General features: G+C 49.9%; 1 protein-coding gene and 2 pseudogenes across 1 annotated transcript; 2 read left to right on the top strand and 1 right to left on the bottom strand.

The window, feature by feature from the left end:
• Nucleotides 1-1,225: 1,225 nt before the first annotated feature.
• On the bottom strand, nucleotides 1,226-3,710 carry LOC124653888 (annotated as a pseudogene).
• A 473-nt stretch (nucleotides 3,711-4,183) lies between these two features.
• Nucleotides 4,184-6,754, top strand: LOC124686650 (cysteine-rich receptor-like protein kinase 6). Its single transcript, XM_047220563.1, has 7 exons — nucleotides 4,184-5,027; nucleotides 5,187-5,315; nucleotides 5,416-5,555; nucleotides 5,644-5,842; nucleotides 5,924-6,161; nucleotides 6,275-6,425; nucleotides 6,503-6,754. Exons 1-7 carry the CDS (start codon nucleotides 4,184-4,186, stop codon nucleotides 6,752-6,754), a joined length of 1,953 nt encoding a protein of 650 aa, XP_047076519.1.
• A 6,116-nt stretch (nucleotides 6,755-12,870) lies between these two features.
• LOC124682875 lies at nucleotides 12,871-15,316 on the top strand (annotated as a pseudogene).
• The last annotated feature ends 2,686 nt before the right edge of the window (nucleotides 15,317-18,002 follow it).

Here is an 18,002-nt window from a genome sequence, read left to right as displayed (position 1 = left end):
TTTAATACTTATGTCTCCTCTTTAACATAACCATGCTACTGTTTAAATAATATAGTGCCGTGCAATAGTTATATGTCAAAATCTTTGTTATGTATTTGTTAAAAATAGTTGATCCATCTCCTATGTTTTCTGAATAGAGTTAACGAACTATATACTGACATCTGAAGTAGTTAATATTTGTTTACATACTATGCAATGTATAGGGTGGTTAATTTATGAAATTTAAGTCGTCCAACTATACACGACTAAAAAACTGAAGTATTAAATATTTCTATTTTGTCCATTCTAATATTCCCGGCACTTGGGATAACCATTGGTAGGTTGGTCAAATCATGCCAAGTCTATTTGCTCGTAGACCATTTTAGTTTAAATTGTTGCACAAACATGTAGTATCATGCTAGAACTGGAACCATGTACATGCACAACAATTAGGGATGAAAACGGGGCAGATACGAACGGAACTAAGTGGTGCCACATTTGTTTTCACAATTTTTTTGCGAAAGAAAAAAACGAATGCAGAAACCCCGGAAACAAAAACGGAACCAGATATTGTCAACAACATGCAGATATTGGCTGGAATCAAGAAAACCCTTAAATCATACAAAAAAATCTCACGCATTCAAACAAGCCAGCAAAGTAGTTTCCTAATTCTAGCATGGTCCTTGATTTACTATGGAATAAGGGAAGCTAAAACCTTGGAAGCCTCCACAAAATGATGGGATTACGTGATTGCCAATTTTGGGAAGAGCCGCTTTGGAAGTTTGGAATGGCAAGGTCATGTGACTGGCATGTGGGATTGGGCGATGCACATTAACCCTAAATTGGAAATTCCATATTAGCCGAAAATAGAAATTCTGTTTCCGCACCTGTTCCGCCGGAAAACGTTGCTCCGTTTTTTGTTTCCGCCAAAAATGTCCCATTTTCGTTTTGCAAAACTCCATTTCCATTTTCATATTTCCATTCAATTTTCATTTTTCCACGGGAAAGTCGGAAACTTTCCGCTCCACTTTCATCCCTAACAACAATCTTGTATGTTATTGCTTCGTTATTATCATGTTGTAGTACATTATAATATTTCTGATTTTTTTTAAAAAAAATTATAGTGAGTTGTAAACTATATATGTGCATGAGAAATAAAATTTGAGGTCCCATGGCAACGCACGGACATTTGTACTAGTAGATATAGATATCTCAATCCGGAAAATTGTTCTGGAGAGACCCGTGGCTAACCCAGCACCGACATCGCCGTGGTTGTGAAAAACAGTGGCTTGGAAGGGGCCTGGAGGCTGACCGTATCGCTGTCGCTGCCGAGCATCATCACAACCGACGACATGATGGGCCGGGCCAGCGGGTCTCCCTGGACGCACAGCAGCCCAACTTGGATGCATCTCAGCACGTCGCCCACCGGGAAGCTGCCGCCCATGCACGGGTCCACCAACTCGGTCACCGTCCCGGCCTCCCAGTGCTCCCATACCTGCACGTACGGCGGTGAGCCAAACTTTACACCAGAACTTGCAAGAGTTAGAGAGACAATGGGCAACAGATTGCACTTACGGTGGTCACGAGGTCTCCATTCTTCTGGGAGTCGTAGCTGTGGTTGTTCTTCCTCCCCGTGACGATCTCCACAACCATGACGCCGAAGCTGAACGCGTCCGACTTAACGGAGTAGTTACCCCGCATCGCATACTCTGGCGCCATGTACCCACTGAAACATGTGATCAATTTTACTAACGCGGAAATTGGACATTCTTATGGTTGCTAGTGCTGTGCGGAGTACTGACTGGGTGCCGATGACGCGGTTCGTGACGGCCTGGGTCTGGTCACGCTCGAACATCCTGGCGAGGCCAAAGTCAGAAATCTTGGGTCTCATTTCCGCGTCCAGCAGGATGTTGCTGGCCTTGAGATCACGGTGGACAACTTTGAGCTCCGAGTCTTCGTGCAGGTACTGCAGGCCCCGGGCGATGCCGTTTATGATCTTGTGCCTCCGGCCCCAGTCCAGCAGCTCACGCTGCTCAGCATCTGATGAAAATCAATCGTAAACGAAATTAAGTAAGGAGTCGATATGATGATTTCACGCTTTTTAGAGAAAATGTGTATCAGATTCAGAGTTGAACTTGATTCAAGCGCGCAGTACCGAAAAGGATCAGGTCGAGGCTCCGGTTGGGGACCAACTCGTAGACGAGCAGCCGCTCCTGCTGCTCCAAGCAGACGCCAAGGAGCCTGACCAGGTTCTTGTGCTTCAGCTTGGCTACCAAAGCGAGCTCGTTCTTGAGCTCCTCCACTCCCTGCGTCGAGTTCTGCGACAGCCGCTTCACCGCTATTTCGTCGCCGTTGGGGAGGACGCCCTGAACAGCTCAAACCAGTCAGTACAGAAACTGCCCGGACATTGCATGATTGCTCGTCACAACCTTGTACACCGTGCCGAAGCCGCCCTCGCCGAGCTTGTTGCTCTCGGCGAAGTCCACAGTGGCGGCTCGCAGTGTGGACACGTCGATCTGCATCGAGTCCACCATTTCGATGTCCTCTGCTTTGCCGGAATGCATAGGATCTGTTCAAATTTCAGTTGCATATATAGGTCCTTGAATTTCACAAGGGTTTTTTGATGCTGTAAAATCACTGAATTCGCAAGAGCGTACATTGCTGTTTCGCTTGTGCTGCTGGCCGCTGAAGCCTCCGGAAACAGAGGCAAGCCACAAGGTTCAAGCCTGCTAGAGTAGGCAGCATGACTACAAGAACCAGACCGGACACACTGTACTTTCTTCCCCCTGTTAGAATAACGAATGTACTAGGTAAACATCCCGTCAAATACGTTGGCACATTGATTTGATTTACGGAAGGGAGATAAAAGTCTTTGAGCTCACCTCCCGCCGTCGGCTCAGTCTCTGGATGCACAGCTGGAGCTGACGCCGGCGCCGGCACTGCAGGGGGCGATGATGCGAGCCGGACCATCGCCGGCCCATTGTAGAAGGGCCCGCCGACTCCGAGTCCTCCGACCTCGTACCGGTAGTTGCAATTGACCCAAAGCGCCCTGGGAGCGAGGTCATTCTGGAAGAAATCCGCCAGGGTCGACGCTATGATCCCGGCGAGGCACTCCCGGCACTGCGCCGGCGTCTGATCCGGCGTGCACTGCGCCAGGCTGTACACCTTGGGAAACTCCTGGTCGAAGTCGGCCTCCCCGGTGGCGAAGCGTCGCGTGGAGTTGTACGCGGCGTACTCCGCGGTGGCGTTCATGAGGTCGGCCACTATGCGATTGAACCGCAGCTGGTCCGACGTGATATTCACTAGGAACGGCTGGGCATACGTGTCGGCCGACAGGCCGGTGTCGGCGGCGGAGAGGACGGGGCGTCGGAGTAGTGGAGGATGCAGGCGTCGTAGTAGATGGTGGCTTGCTTGTCGTAGGAGCAGTCGTTGGGCAGGTCCTGGAACCCCTGGGTGAGGCAGGCGAAGCAGGACGCGGCGTCGGAGTCGCCGCGGCAGAGCCCCATGGCCCAGACTCGGTCCGGGGCGACGCCGGCGGCCGCGGTGGCGAAGAGTGTCGCGGACGCGGAGGCCTTGTTGGGCAGCATGGCGGCGACGTGGTTGAGGTTGGCCTGGTACGTGCTGTTGGCGTTGAACGTCTTGTTGCCGCCGCACTCGGGCCATGGGTAGCCAGTGGCGCGGGGCACGAGCTGGGCGACGGCCACCATGACCAGGAGGAGGTGGCGAGCCATTGTGTTACACGGTGAGCAAGTCTCAGGACTCGTCGTAAGGCAGCTAGCTAATGTACGCAGCAGTGGCAGTGTACTGTATGCATGGAAGGCCACGGTCACTGCAAAATAATTACGGCCATGTTGTCCCTGGTTGTACTGGACCTGATTTTCAGTTGGTGGTGGTCGCACAAGGCGGCTTGGTGCGTTGTTGGTTCGGTTGTCGCCCTCGCTCCGGGCTCCGGGGACCCAATATGGTGCCCCCATCAGATGAGCAACTTGGCACGCGGACGGCCGCCATGGTTGACCCGAGACCGGACAGGAAACAAAGGCATTGCTAGTCCTTATGCCCTCGTCAGCACGCGCCCGTCGTTGACGCATATTGACTGCTTGAGAATTGAGATAGACGATGGTGACTAATTTTCCCTGGTCTAGTATAGGGTCTGCATAACATAACCTCATCCTCGTTCCTACCATGCATCCACCTCTATCGCGCCATGGATGACCACCACCTGCTGCCCGTGGCCGCCGCCATCGCCGTCGCGCTGCTCGCGCTCCGCGCCGCGGGTTATCCCACGTACCCCTTCACAGTGTGCGGCGCCAGCAGTTTCTACAAGCCCAACAGCACGTACCAGGCCCACCTCGACCTCGCTGCCGCCACGGTGCCCAGGAACGCCTCGGCGTCCCCGGACCTCTTCGCCGCGGCGGTCGTCGGCGCCGTCCCGGAGCAGCTCTGGGCCATGGGGCTCTGCCGCGGCGACGTTAACGCCACCACCTGCTTCACCTGCCTCACCCAGGCCTTCCTGGACCTGCCCAACTACTGCTCCTACCAAAAGGACGCCAGCATCTACTACGACGCCTGCATCCTCCACTACTCCGACGTGCACGTCCTCTCCTCCGACGACTACGGCCCGCAGTTTGACATGAGCAACATCTACAACCTCGGCAACGTTACGTCAGACCCGGCCCGGTACAACCGCCTCCTGGCCGCTCTCGTCAACGACACCGCCGACTACGCCGCCTACAACTCCACACGGAGGTTCGCCACCGGGGAGGCCGACTTCGACCTGCAGCCCCACAAGGTGTACACCGTGGCTCAGTGCACGCCGGACCAGACGCCGGCTGAGTGCCGGAGGTGCCTTGCCCGGCTCATAATGACATCGCTGCCTGCCTTCTTGAACCACACCGGAGGCAGGACCCTATGGTTCAACTGCACCTACAGGTTCGAGACATCACCCTTCTACAATGGACCGGCGATGGTGCGTCTGGCTTCACGGAGCAGGGGAGCGCCGGCGCCGGCTGTGCAGCCAACGGTTGGGACGCCACGAGTGGCAGGAGGAGGTATGTTAAAGCATCTTCCCGTTAATTCTCACGCTAGCTACTAAATTTTAAAAAAAAGATAAATAAATCCTTTAAAAAAATCAGAAACATGTGACCATCAATCCGATTGAATCTGTTTTACACGATGTTTTGCTCACGCAATCTTTATTTCACTCATAGGAGAGAGAAAGTTGAGCGTTCCCGTCGTGGTTCCTGCAATCTTGCTCCCTATTATATCAGCCTTGAACCTTGTGGTTTGCTTCTGTTTCTGGAAGCGCCGGCGGTCAGCAGCACAAGTGAAGAATCCATGTATATATATATGTTCCTTCAAGATTCAATAACTCGGCACTTTTTCCTCAAGTTGAAATAGAAGATATGACTTGTCCTTGTCTATCTGATACTTGAACAGATCCAAGTTATTCTACTGAAACAGAGGACATCGAAATGGTGGATTCGATCCTGATCGACGTCTCCACCCTGCGAGCCGCCACGGTTAATTTCGCCGAGAGCAACAAGCTCGGACAAGGGGGGTTCGGCACGGTGTACAAGGTTGCCAGGAAAGCAAGCATATCGTCCTGGCCTCCTGGGGTCTCTGTACTGAAAAAATGCTCATGGATCATTGGTTTTATTTGCTCAGGGCGCCCTGCCCAACGGCGACGAGATAGCGGTGAAGCGACTGTCGCAGGGAGGGGAGGAGCTCAAGAACGAGCTCGCGTTGGTGGCCAAGCTGAAGCACAAGAATCTCACCAGGCTGGTCGGCGTCTGCCTGGAGCAGCAGGAGCGGCTACTCGTCTATGAGTTCGTCCCCAATCGGAGCCTCGACCTGATTCTTTTTGGTACTCTATCCACACATTTTCCATGCATGGCAAGCTAGCATAATATCATCACATCCATGAATGACCGTTTCTACTTTTAAGACATTGAGAAACGTGAGCAGCTGGACTGGGAGCAGAGGTACAAGATCATAAACGGCGTTGCTCGGGGCCTGCAGTACCTCCACGAAGATTCTCAGCTCAAAGTTGTCCACCGTGACCTCAAGGCCAGCAATATCCTGCTAGACGCGAACATGAACCCCAAAATCTCGGACTTTGGCCTTGCGAGGATCTTTGTGCGCGACCAGACGCAGGCCGTCACCAACCGCGTCGTCGGCACCTAGTCTGTACTCCTGCAAAACTCAGCGTTAACTGTGTGTTCAAAGTTCTACTCCGTCGTATAACCTTTCATTTTGGCTACTGAGTGAAAGAAGTATGCCTAATTTCTTGTTTCAGTGGATACATGGCGCCCGAGTACGTGGCGCGCGGCAACTACTCGGTGAAATCGGACGCGTTCAGCTTTGGCGTAATTGTGCTGGAGATCATAACAGGGAGGAAGAACAACGGCTGCAGCAACTCCGGGAGGTCTGAAGATCTCTTGACCATGGTAAGCACCAACCACGATCATTGTTGCTAAGTGTAGCGATGATGCGCTCTGGCTCAAGGCTTCAAACTGAGATGCAGGTATGGGAGCACTGGGAGGCCGGGATGGTGACGGAGATAGTGGACCCGTGCATGGGCGCAAGTTTTCATGAGGGCGACGTGCTGAAATGCTTCCACGTAGGTCTCCTGTGTGTGCAGGGAAACCCGGCGGCCCGACCAATGATGTCATCAGTCGTGACGATGCTCGGAAGCGATACGGTCACCCTCCAGGCCCCATCCAAGCCGGCATTTCTGTCCTGGAACACGGCCTTAATTATCGACGGCAGGGTTTAAGATTCCTGCACAGGTTTTGCGGACGCCCTAAGGATGGAAACAAGATTCATAGGTGCAGGATCTGAATTTTTTTGAGAGAATCCGTAAATCTAAGAGTATTTTGCGAACAGGGCCTAAATGTTACTGAATCTTTTGGGGCGTAAGCGCAAAAGTGCAAGCATGCCCATGGTTCGGTTCCACTGGTGGCAAGGCCGCGGAACGCGGATTTGTCCACGTCAGACGTCAGACTCAGGCATGACCCTAGTTGTTGGATTTTAAATTTTATACTATATAATCAATACAGTGACCATTGTCCATTGACCCGTCTTCTGTCTCAAAACAAAGGGGTTAATTGGATCTATGCCATTGCAACTTTCACTGGTTGGATAAGTGCTATTACAAAAACGAAAGTTGGAAATATGCCACTCTAACTTTTTTATACCTCTATCTATGCAATTCTCTTCAATACCAAATCATATACACCCCTTATATACACCCCTTATACTCCTGTATGTATCCATATACCTCGTATGGAAAACTCGAACTGCATCAAAATTCCCCGCTCGAACTCGCGCGCACGCACGAACCCTGGCGACGGTAGCGGTCGGAGTAGGCCGGCGCTAAAGGCGCTCGCGCGACGCCATGGTTGGAGGACCCAATCGCGCAACGTTGTTGCTGGAGGAGGGCGTGGTGGCGCCGGTCTGGGTTGGATCCGGCCGCTGCTGGAAGAGGTCGCCAAGGGGCTGGACGCATGCGCGGCTGGTGGACGGCGCCGTGGCTTCAGCCGTGCCTGAGCTCGCCTCATCTGCTCATCCTCGTTGTTGGAAGCCAAGTCGTAACTGTCCGGCCACCAGCGCCATCCACCAGATCTCCCGTTCGTACCAACCTTCTTCTCAGATTTGGTTCAAGTTTTTTAATGGAGGCACTAGTGCGATGCGTAGCTAAGTGAAGATTCAATCGGTGGTTGTCTTCTTCCTGAGATGATATGTATCGATCCGTTGCTTCTTCCTCTGAAATACATGAATTTTTGGAATTGTTATTCTCTTAAATGGAGAAAATGGCATAAGTAGAAGTATGAAGAAGTTAGAGTGGCATATCTCCAAGTCTAGCTTTTGTAATGGCATTTCTCCTGCCGGTGAAAATTACCATGGCAATCCCATAGATCCAATTAACCCGGAAAATGATACGGATAAGCGCCGCATGATAACGCTCCGTGCGTCGGTTCATATTAGGAAGAAAAAACGCATCGCTCTCTTATGGGATCCAGCACATCTTATCCTCACGGTGCCTCCCACCACCTTAGGCTGGCCATAGTGGTAAGTATCTATATAGTGGGTAGTATTATGAAGTAGTATCATAATCATGCTATATTTATTGTTTTTTAGAATCTCAATGCAAATTTGTGTACAAGATTTATTTAGCATTAACTTTTCTCGTTTTTTGCGCTGTTATACGGTATCTACCTATGTTACTCTAATCTTCTCTCAGCTCCTTAATTAGCTGCTACATCAGCATTGATAACGGGAAAAGTTAATGCATAATACTAGCTACCCTAGCTAACGGTCGACCGCGCGCAGGCCCGTCAGCGATCCATCCCTTCATCCATTTTCGTCCTTCAGCGAGCGCGCTCGAAAAAATAAACAAGGCAGCGGGATTCGATCCCGCGACCTGCAGCTTCAGTGCATCACCCAACGCGCCGACCAACTGGTATACCGTCGGTTCGTAGCACTAAGCGGGCGAATATGCTTTTGTAGTATCAATAACACGGTAAAAAGCAAAAATGATAAAAGCGTTTTAAAGTAAAAAAAAACTGGAAAAACCGAATTAAATAATGACTGCGTGGCACACCGTTTTGATCACTTGCGTCGGTTTTCATAAGTATGATTCTTGATTAATTAAGTTTACAATTCATGATTTAAAAAATGCAGTATGATGCGTGCGTTTATTATACGAAAATATGGTATCAGCCAAAATATATCCTAATTATGAAACTGAAACCATTTTAGTTTTAAACAATAACTCCGATTTAACTCACAAATTATCAATCGCTCTACTCATTATTTAGCAATGGTAAATGTGAAAACTTATCGACCTAAAAAGCTAATTTTATTTAAAATATGTTATCAATTTTTTTAGCTTACAATTTATCAATCCCTCGTCCCGTTATTTATCAACGGTAAATATAAAAAGTTGTCGACACGTAAACCTAATTTTATTTAGAATAATTTAGCGATTTTTTAGCTTACAATTTATCAACCAATTTATCAACAGTAGATGTGAAAAGTTATCGACACGAACACCTAATTTCACTTAGAAAATATTTTACCGAATTTTTTAGCTTACAATTTATCAACCATCGTCCCGTTATTTATCAACGGTAAATATGAAAAAAGTTATCAACCCGAAAAACTAATTTCATATATAATATTTTGGGAATATTTTAGCTCATAATTTATCAACCCCTCTGCCATTATTTATGAACTATACATGTGAAAAGTTATCTCCCAAAAAACTAATTTCATTTAGAATATTTCAGCGACTATTTATCTTACAATTTATCAACCCCTTCTCTCGTTATTTATCAACGGAAAATGTGAAAATTTATCATCCCAAAAAACTAATTTTATTTAGAATATTTTAGCGACTATTTATCTTACAATTTATCAATCCATTTTCTCGTTATTTATCAACGGTAAATGGGAACAGTTATCATCCCAAAAAACTAATTTCATTTAGAATATTTTAGCGACTATTTATCTTACAAATTATCAACCCCTTTTCTCGTTATTTATCAATTGTAAATGTGAATAATTATCAACCCTAAAAAGTATTTTATTTAGAATATTTAGAGATTATTTTTAATTTACAAGCTATCAACCCGGTGTCCCGTTATTTATCACCGGTAAATATGAATAACTACCAACTCTAAAAAGTATTTCATTTCGAATATTTTAGTGACTCTTTTTTAATTTGCAAGCTATCAACCCGTTGACCCGTTATTTATCAATGGTAAAAATAAATAACTATCAACCCTAAAAAGTATTTTATTTAGAATATTTAGTGATTATTTTTAATTTACAAGCTATCAACCCGGTGCCCCGTTATTTGTCACAGGTAAATATGAATAACTACCAACCCTAAAAAGTATTTCATTTAGAATATTTTAGTGAATCGTTTTTAGTTTGCAAGCTATCAACTTGGTGATCCGTTATTTATCAATGGTAAAAATAAATAACTATCAATCCTAAAAAAATAATTTCATTTAGAATATTTTAGCGACTCCTTTTTTTGTTTAAAGTTATCAACCCGGTGCCCGTTATGTATCAAAAGTAAATATAAATGCCTAGCAACCCTAAAAGTTTATTTTAATTTAAAATATTTTATTAACTTTTTTACCTTACAACTTAAAACGGTACTTAATTTGAGTATCAAGTGGTAATTCATTTGAGTTGCAAGTGAATCTCCCACCAGTTATTTTTTCCCGAAAAACCACTAACCCGAAAAAGGGAATTTTAATAGTTGGTTAAGAAAAGTGAATCAGCTTACATAGTAACGAAAAAAGAGAATTGTAAAAAAATGGAACTAGAAAAAGAAACACGGGCCATTAAAAACCACCGTTCCATAAAAGGGAATTGTAAAAGATAGTCAAAAAACATAAATTAACGTATCAAATAAAAAAAGAATATTAAAAGCGAAATGAGAAAAAGGAATATAGAAGCCAAAATTGGCAAAGCAAGCAACGCCTGCGCGGATTAGCTAGCAACAGCTTCCATGCTCTTGCATGGAAAGAGAAAAAAATACGCACCAGCAAGTCTCTTTCCCGCAGGAATCTGATTAGCTGGGCCAGCTGGCAACAGCTTTCACTAGCGATTAGTGCGGCGCACGTGACGACAAATAGACTAATTAACGCCAGTGCATGCAGAGCGAGCCTACAAAACCAAAACGGAATTGACTTGCGCGCGCTTCGCGCCAACCTGACTGCGCTCGCGGTTAACTGGGAGGGAGGGTTTTCGGATACTAGCTATGATACTAGCACTATGATCAGTCTTATTGTGAATGCTCCGAGGCCACAATGATCAGTCTTATTGTGAATGCTCCGAGGCCACAACGGGAAGAGAGGAGGAGGCCGTTTCTGCGGCTGCGCACGGAGCCGTGCGGGAGGCCGCCGTCGCCACCGAGCACGGAGCTGCGCGGGAGGCCGCCGTCGCCTTCCAGCAGTGAGACTCGAGCCGGCCGGTCGCGCCGCCGCCAGTCCGAGGGGGCGCAGCCTGACGGGCTCGTTCGCCGCCAGTTTAAGCCGACTCCGCCGCGGAAGGTGTCATGGCCACGGGCACCGTCGCGGCGCAACAGTTCTTCTCCTAGAATCTGCCTCAAAAGCGAGGAGCTCGCCAGCGTCTCTTCTTGCTTGGAGCTGCCTTGAAGGCAGTGTGCTCGCCGTTTTCTTCCTCGAGCGATGGGCGCAGTCTCTCCCTGGAGCAGCAGCCGCATCTCGGCTAGATGGCCGCCACACGTGTTATTGTAACAATCAGCTACACATCGTGAGTTTATTTTCCATCTGGTAGTTTAGGTTGGGGATAGACAAACACCATTGGTGTTAGATACTTACGGTACATATAACCTGGTAGCTATGACTACTTAATCCGGTCACTGCTACTGATATAATCTGGCAATTGCTTTTATAAACAACATGGTCATTGTGACTAATTAACTGATAACTGTGACTAATTAACCTGGCCATTGTGTCTAATTAATTTGGCAGTTGATATTGAATAATCAGATAGTTGCCAGTGAGGATTATCTGGTAATTGCATTTTATAAACATCATTCTGTAATTGTTACATAAATAACCTAATAACTGTGACTACATAATCTGGGAAGTGCTACTGAGATAATGCACATGAGTGCCCTTTTGGTTCTTCTAGTAGGTGGCTAGTTGCAACCGGCTAAACTGCTACTAAAATAATCCAAGATTTGTTAATTTGTTCTTTTATACAAAATAATATTGCGCAAAATCAATGAACAGGAAATCTGATAGATCTCAAGTTAAAGCCAATGTCACTGTTGTTGGAGTCACACTATCATTTTCTACTTAATTTTATTTTATTTTGCTACGTTAGAGCAAAATTTTCATGTAGTGGTAGTATTATAGTACAATACATGCTTCAGACAATCAGATGATCATGCGGATGTCCGCAAAAAAGTCACCGTGCATGGAATGGAGCAACCGCTGCCTTTATTCCAACACGGATGCATGCGCTGAGCCGCTGCACAACAATGCACTGTTGTCTGTACTTCTGAGCCAGGAGAAAGCGCGGAAGATACAGCCGCCGCACGGGTTGAGTTTTGTGCGACGCCGCGAGGTAGTGCGGTTCAACAAAAAAAATAGAAAAAAAGGAATCTTGGCCCAAAACGTGCCCGAAATCCTTGGCTGCGTATGCATATGGGGTCCGGTCGGTCAACCATTTTTGACTCGTCAACCATGGTTTGCCACTCCCTTGTACCGAGTGATGTGATTTGACTCGTCAACCAGGCGTAGCAACTCGTCATCCACTGCCGCTAGCGATGATTGCTGCCCGCTATGCCACCGCCGTCGTCCTTGCCCTCGTGCTGCTGCTGCCGGCGGCGGTGACCCTGAAGATTTCCTGCGACGGCTCCGTCTACACGGCCAACGGCACGTTCCAGGCGAACCTGGACCTCCTCGCCGCGGCGCTCCCAGCCAACGCCTCCGCCTCGCCGTCGGGCTTCGTCACCGCCTCCGTCGGCGCGGCGCCCGATCAGGCCAACGCCCTAGCGCTCTGCCGCGGGGACACCAACGCCTCCGCCTGCGCCGCCTGCGTCGCGGCGGCGTTCCAGGACGCGCAGCATGCCTGCCCGCAGGACAAGGGCGTCGCGGTCTACAGCGACGCGTGCGTCCTCCGCTTCGCCGGCACCCGGTTCCTCGACTTCCTCCAAGGGGACCAGTGGCTCGTCTCGGAATTGGTGTATGGCAATCAACTCCATGGTTTTCTATTGTTCTTGTGCATCCATTTTTCTCCAGCTTCAGAGGCGCGTCGTCTTACATGTACTACATATGGGAACTCGTGATCAGCCCTGTCGTTGACACCGCCACGGCGAGCGTCAACGCCTCGGATGCCTCCTTCAGGGCTGCCGTCACCGCCATCTTCACCGCCCTGGTCGACCGCGCGGTAGCGGGGACCAACGAGACGAGGAAGTACTTCGCCACGGGGGAGATGGACTTCGATCCCAAGCTCTACGGACTCGCGCAATGCGCGCCGGACCTGACGCCGACGCAGTGCCAGGGCTGCCTAGGGCAGCTCTTCCGGGTAACCGAGCTGCGGTACCTGAGCGCGCGGCCCCTGTCCCTGTGGACCAGCGCTTTCGTGGTGTGGTGCTCCCTGAGGTACGGCGTGTCGCCGTTCCACGAGGGCCGGGCGATGCTGCAGCTCGCCGCCCCGCCAGCACCAGCACCATCACCGGAGGCCACGATCACGCCTCCTATTCCAGAATCGGGAGCAGGGAGGAACGGGACTGCAGCGGGAATCATTGCAGGCGTTGCCTGTTCCGTCGTGCTAATGTTTCTTCTTTCAGTTTGTTTATGCTTTCGCTTCAGGCCAAGAATTAAGGCGACAGAGAACGACCACTGTGAGTAGCAGCAATGCGGTCCTTTTTATGACCCTTAATTTTCCATTTCCTTACATAAATTCTTGTCATATGGCATCAGCACTGGACAAGATAGGGAGAGCGCACTGCACCATCTTTGATTTGCCGACATTGCAACAGGCCACTGAACACTTCTCAGAGAGGAATAAGCTCGGAGAAGGTGGTTTTGGTACCGTATACAAGGTAAGCAATCGATCTGAGTGAGGCGATGAGGGAAGGAAATTGTAGCACATCGCGCCTTCTCTGAAAGATAATCTGTTTCAGGGAATACTGTCTGACGGGCAAGTGATAGCAGTCAAGACACTCCTAGGAACAACAGGGCATGGGTTGCAGCAGCTACACAATGAGGTTGTATTACTGGCAGAGCTTCAGCACAAGAACCTTGTTAGGTTACAGGGGTTTTGCCCACATCAGAATGACACACTGCTCGTTTATGAGTACGTCAAGAATGGGAGCCTCGACAACTTTCTATTCGGTATGTTTCCTCTTCACTTTACATATCATGAACGGTCTGTTGTTGCTCCTTTTTAGGAGTCACCATGGCAGTTCTTGTGCTCTTTGCGTCAATATGTTTTTGAATTCAGAGATAGCAGTACTAGACAAGTGTGATGATAATCACAGTTGACTATTACTCATACAAAAGTATGTCAAAAGAAAAGGGAAGAATCACTAGTAACGTGTAGTTATACATAACATTGTGCATCGCCATACCACAACACCAAAACTGTGGCATTCCCGGCAAATTAAGTTTCATAGTTGCAGTTTGCTTTTTCTTTCTGAACTTGGTGTGATAAGTGAGGCGTAATGATATATGGCCACTGCTGCTGTCCAGGCTGCACCGTATGTGTCTCTTCTCTATCTTTGTCAGATCTTGCTACAGTTTCTAGTTCTGGTATTTATGGTAGATGTGATCGGTTTGTATCTAGATGCGATTTGTTCGTCTGCTCTGCTAGTATGCATGATTAGTTTACTAGTAGTCATGATTTATCAAATTTTTTATTCGAGATAAATCATATAGTAATTTGCTTATCTATTCAACAGGTAGTAGGGGACTTAACTGGGAGCAACATTACAACATCATTCTTGGAATTGCCAAGGGAGTATTGTATCTCCATGAGGACTCAAGCATGAGGATCATCCATCGGAACCTGAAGGCAAACAACATTCTTCTCGACGACAACATGGAACCGAAAATCGCAGACTTTGGGCTCGCAAGGCTGCTAGAGGAAGGTCACACCCAAAGTCGGACAGCCAAAGTTGTTGGGACGCTGTAAGCTAAGCTCGTGTCGTGTGTGTGTCAAACTCGCACATACAGTTTCTAGGCCTGACTAACTGAACTGTCACACATCCTCTGCAGCGGCTACATGGCGCCAGAGTATGCGATGCACGGGAACGTCTCGCCCAAGATCGATGTCTTCAGCTTGGGCGTGTTGGCCCTTGAGATCGTGACCAGGAGAAGCAACTGCAGCTCTAATGACCAAGGCACCGTGAATCTCCTGAGTGATGTCAGTACCGGGTTCACTTGGTTTTCTCGTTCTGCAATTCGTTTTCCGAAGAACTAAACTGATGTTGACCATCGATCTGACAGGTCTGGGATCACTGGACCAAAGGGACAATATCGCAGATGCTGCACCGACTGGACGACGGGTATGCTCCAGGTGCTACGATGCATCCACATCGGTCTGCTGTGCGTCCAGCAGGACCCTGGCCACAGGCCGGACATATCAGCCGTGGTGTTCATGCTAACCAGGGATAGCATGGAGCTCCGGCCTCCGTCGCAACCTGCATTCTTCTTCGGGAGAGCTTCAAGGTCAAATGGGCAAAGCAGCTACTTATATGACCAGTCAGATTTCGTATTGCAACAGAGTTTCTCTGTGAATGGGATTACACTTACTGAACCGTATCCAAGGTAGGTCCAAAGTATGTGAACTAGTTGCGAGTCGACCGCGAATATAAATGCATAATGCTGCAGGCTAGAGATTTATCACCGTGAATCTGCTGAGTGATGTCAGTGCCGGGTTCACTTCTTTTTCTCGTTCTGCAATGCAATTCGACCGGGCTAGGTGCAAGCGGCAGCTCGTGCGTTCCGATGGGGTCGGGCTAGCAGTGGAGACTTGCGGCACACCGCTCTAAGAGCATCTCCAACAGACGCGCTAAAAGGCCTGCGCGGTAAAAAAATCGCCGGTTTGCCGCGCACGAGCGCTGCCGCGCTGCTCCAGCAGAGACGGGAAAAAGGCGCGCGCGCTAAAAAAATTGCCGCCCGCGCGCTTTCGCGCTATCCCGCGCGGGAAACTTGCCGCGTGCGATGCCGCGCGCCGTATAAACACGCCACGCGCGAGCGCGGCCAACTGCCACTTCCTCCACGCGTCTCTCTCCCTCCTCGCCTCTCTCCCTCCCGCGCCGCTCCACCTCCGGCCGCTCCGCCTCCTCCCGCGCCGCTCCACCTCCATCCGCGAGATGCCTCCGCGCCGCCGCCCTCCTCCGGCTACCACGGCGTCCGCGCGCGGCCGAGCGGCCGGTTCGACGCGGAAATCCGCTCCGGCGAGGAGCGGATCCGCCTCGGCACGTTCGACACCGCGCACGAGGCGGCGCGGGCGTACGACGCCGTCGCGTGGCGGCTCGGCCGCTCGCGCCGGACGATGAACTTCCACGACATCTTGACGCGCGAGCAGGCGGAGATGCTGGCGCCACCGTCGCCGATGATCACGCGCGAACAGCAGCGCCGCCATCGGGAGCTGGAGCAGCGCCTCCTCATCGCCGAGCGCGACGAGGCGCCGCGCGTCCGAATGGGCGCGGCGCTTCCCCGAGGACGTCGCCGCCACGGAGGCCTTCTACGCGCAGAAGGAGGAGGAGAAGGCGGCGATGAAAGCGAAGAAGAAGGCGAGCCGTGAGAAGCGCCGCGCCGAGTCCGCGGCGAGGAAGAAGGCGAAGGCCGACGCGGCGGCGAGGAGGAAGGAGGAAAGGAAGAACGCCGCAGGGCCATCGACCGTCGTCCTCTCGTCCTCCTCCAACTTCCAGTACACGACGACATCGACGCCGGTGTCGGACACGACACTGAGCAGCTCCGACTTCGACTGGGAGTCCGACGACCAGTCCGAGTAGTAGTTTTATTTAGTATTTTCGTTTAAATGTCGCATTGTATCGTCGCACTTTAAATATATTCGTATTTTCGATCAAATTTCATAGTTTGTTTGATGAATTTTCAAAAAAAAACGATCGGATTAGCAGTTTGTGAACGCGCGCGCGCTGCAAAATAGCGCCTCTGGCGGAGGTGCGTTTTTCGCACACCAACGCGCGCTGCAAAATACAGCCTCTGCCGGGGGCAAATTCGCTATGCCGCGCGCGAGCGGTATACAGCGCGTCCAATCGCCGATATAGCGCGCGAGATTTTACAGCGCCTGTTGGAGATGCTCTAAGACGGGGTCCTCCTCCATTTCGCTCAATGTTGGGCCCTTCGTTGGCCGGTCCATTTACGTCGGGATGGTTTCCTTCGTTCGCTGCCCTAACTTCGCGCGTTGCTCCGTTTTAAACATAAGGCCCTTGGTCCGGCTTTATATATAAAGCCATCACGGCAATCATCGAGTAGCGATACAACACACACCCATCACATACTGGTACCTCCAAAGTGCTGATACCTTAATACAAATACGACAAGTCTAGTACCCAAGATAAACTCGTAGATGTAACAGGTAAACTATAACACAAACTCATAGATGTAACAGGGAAACTATAACACGCGGTGCAGGTAGGAGAGGCAGCGTGCAGTCGTCGACGGGGTCAGTGTCCTCCGGCCCGGATCCGTGCATGTAGCCACCTAACCTCGTCCAGCGCCACGTCCAGCAGTGGTCGGTCCCTCGGTCTGACCAGAACCCTCCAGCTCTGCATGTAGATAGACATTTTGAAGATAGCGTCAGCCGAGCTAGAGATGAGGGAGCCCTCAATAGCTAGCTTGTTGCGGATGTTCCAGAGCGCCCAGCATTGTGCTGCGAAAGTAAACCAAGCTATCCTACGGAGTCTACCTGACAAGCCGTTGGCAATGGCGACAAAGTCCGCAGCCCCTGTTGGGTTCCATGAGCAGGAGAGGAGGTCCCTGATTCCTGCCCACATAAATTTAGCGATGTGGCAAGTGAAGAAAATATGGTCGCAAGTTTTCCATTCGCCACATAGGGCACATCGCCCATTCGATGGCCCATGCGGCTTGACTAATTGGTCCCCTGACGGGAGTCTCCCTCGGATGAGTTGCCAGAGGAAGAACCGGATTTTTGGCGGAACCCTTGTGCGCCAAATTTCCTTAAAGTGAGTGTTCGTCCCACCCCGGGACAACTTGGAGTAGATCGAGCAGGTGGAGTACTCCCCAGATGGCTCAAGCGCCCATCGAACCACGTCATCGCCCTCAGAGGCCGGCGAGAGGTCGAAGATTCTGTAGAGGTTGTCCCATTCCACCCTCTCTGCGAGGCCAAAGGTGCGCCGGAAGCGAATCCTCCAGCCCCCGCTGGACCTAACCCCATGTACAGTCGCGAAGTGGTTGTCGCAGCAGGCGAACAACCTAGGAAAAGTAAAGCGAAGGGGCCCCGTGCCCGTCCACCAGTCCAACCAGAAGTAGGTCCTC

This window comes from Lolium rigidum, chromosome 1 (genome assembly GCF_022539505.1).
Source record: "Lolium rigidum isolate FL_2022 chromosome 1, APGP_CSIRO_Lrig_0.1, whole genome shotgun sequence".
Lineage (NCBI taxonomy): Eukaryota > Viridiplantae > Streptophyta > Magnoliopsida > Poales > Poaceae > Lolium > Lolium rigidum.
The sequence above is the reverse complement of the archived record's forward strand: the minus strand, read 5'-3'. Positions and strand labels throughout refer to the sequence as shown.

What these genes read in the sequence shown, in the direction of transcription:
- LOC124686650 (XM_047220563.1), top strand. Translation starts at nt 4,184, where the DNA reads ATGGATGACCACCACCTGCTGCCCGTGGCCGCCGCCATCGCCGTCGCG. An exon ending in GCCACGAGTGGCAGGAGGAG is followed by an intron (nt 5,028 to 5,186) that starts GTATGTTAAAGC and finishes TTTCACTCATAG; the next exon opens with GAGAGAGAAAGTTGAGCGTT. An exon ending in GGTTCGGCACGGTGTACAAG is followed by an intron (nt 5,556 to 5,643) that starts GTTGCCAGGAAA and finishes TTATTTGCTCAG; the next exon opens with GGCGCCCTGCCCAACGGCGA.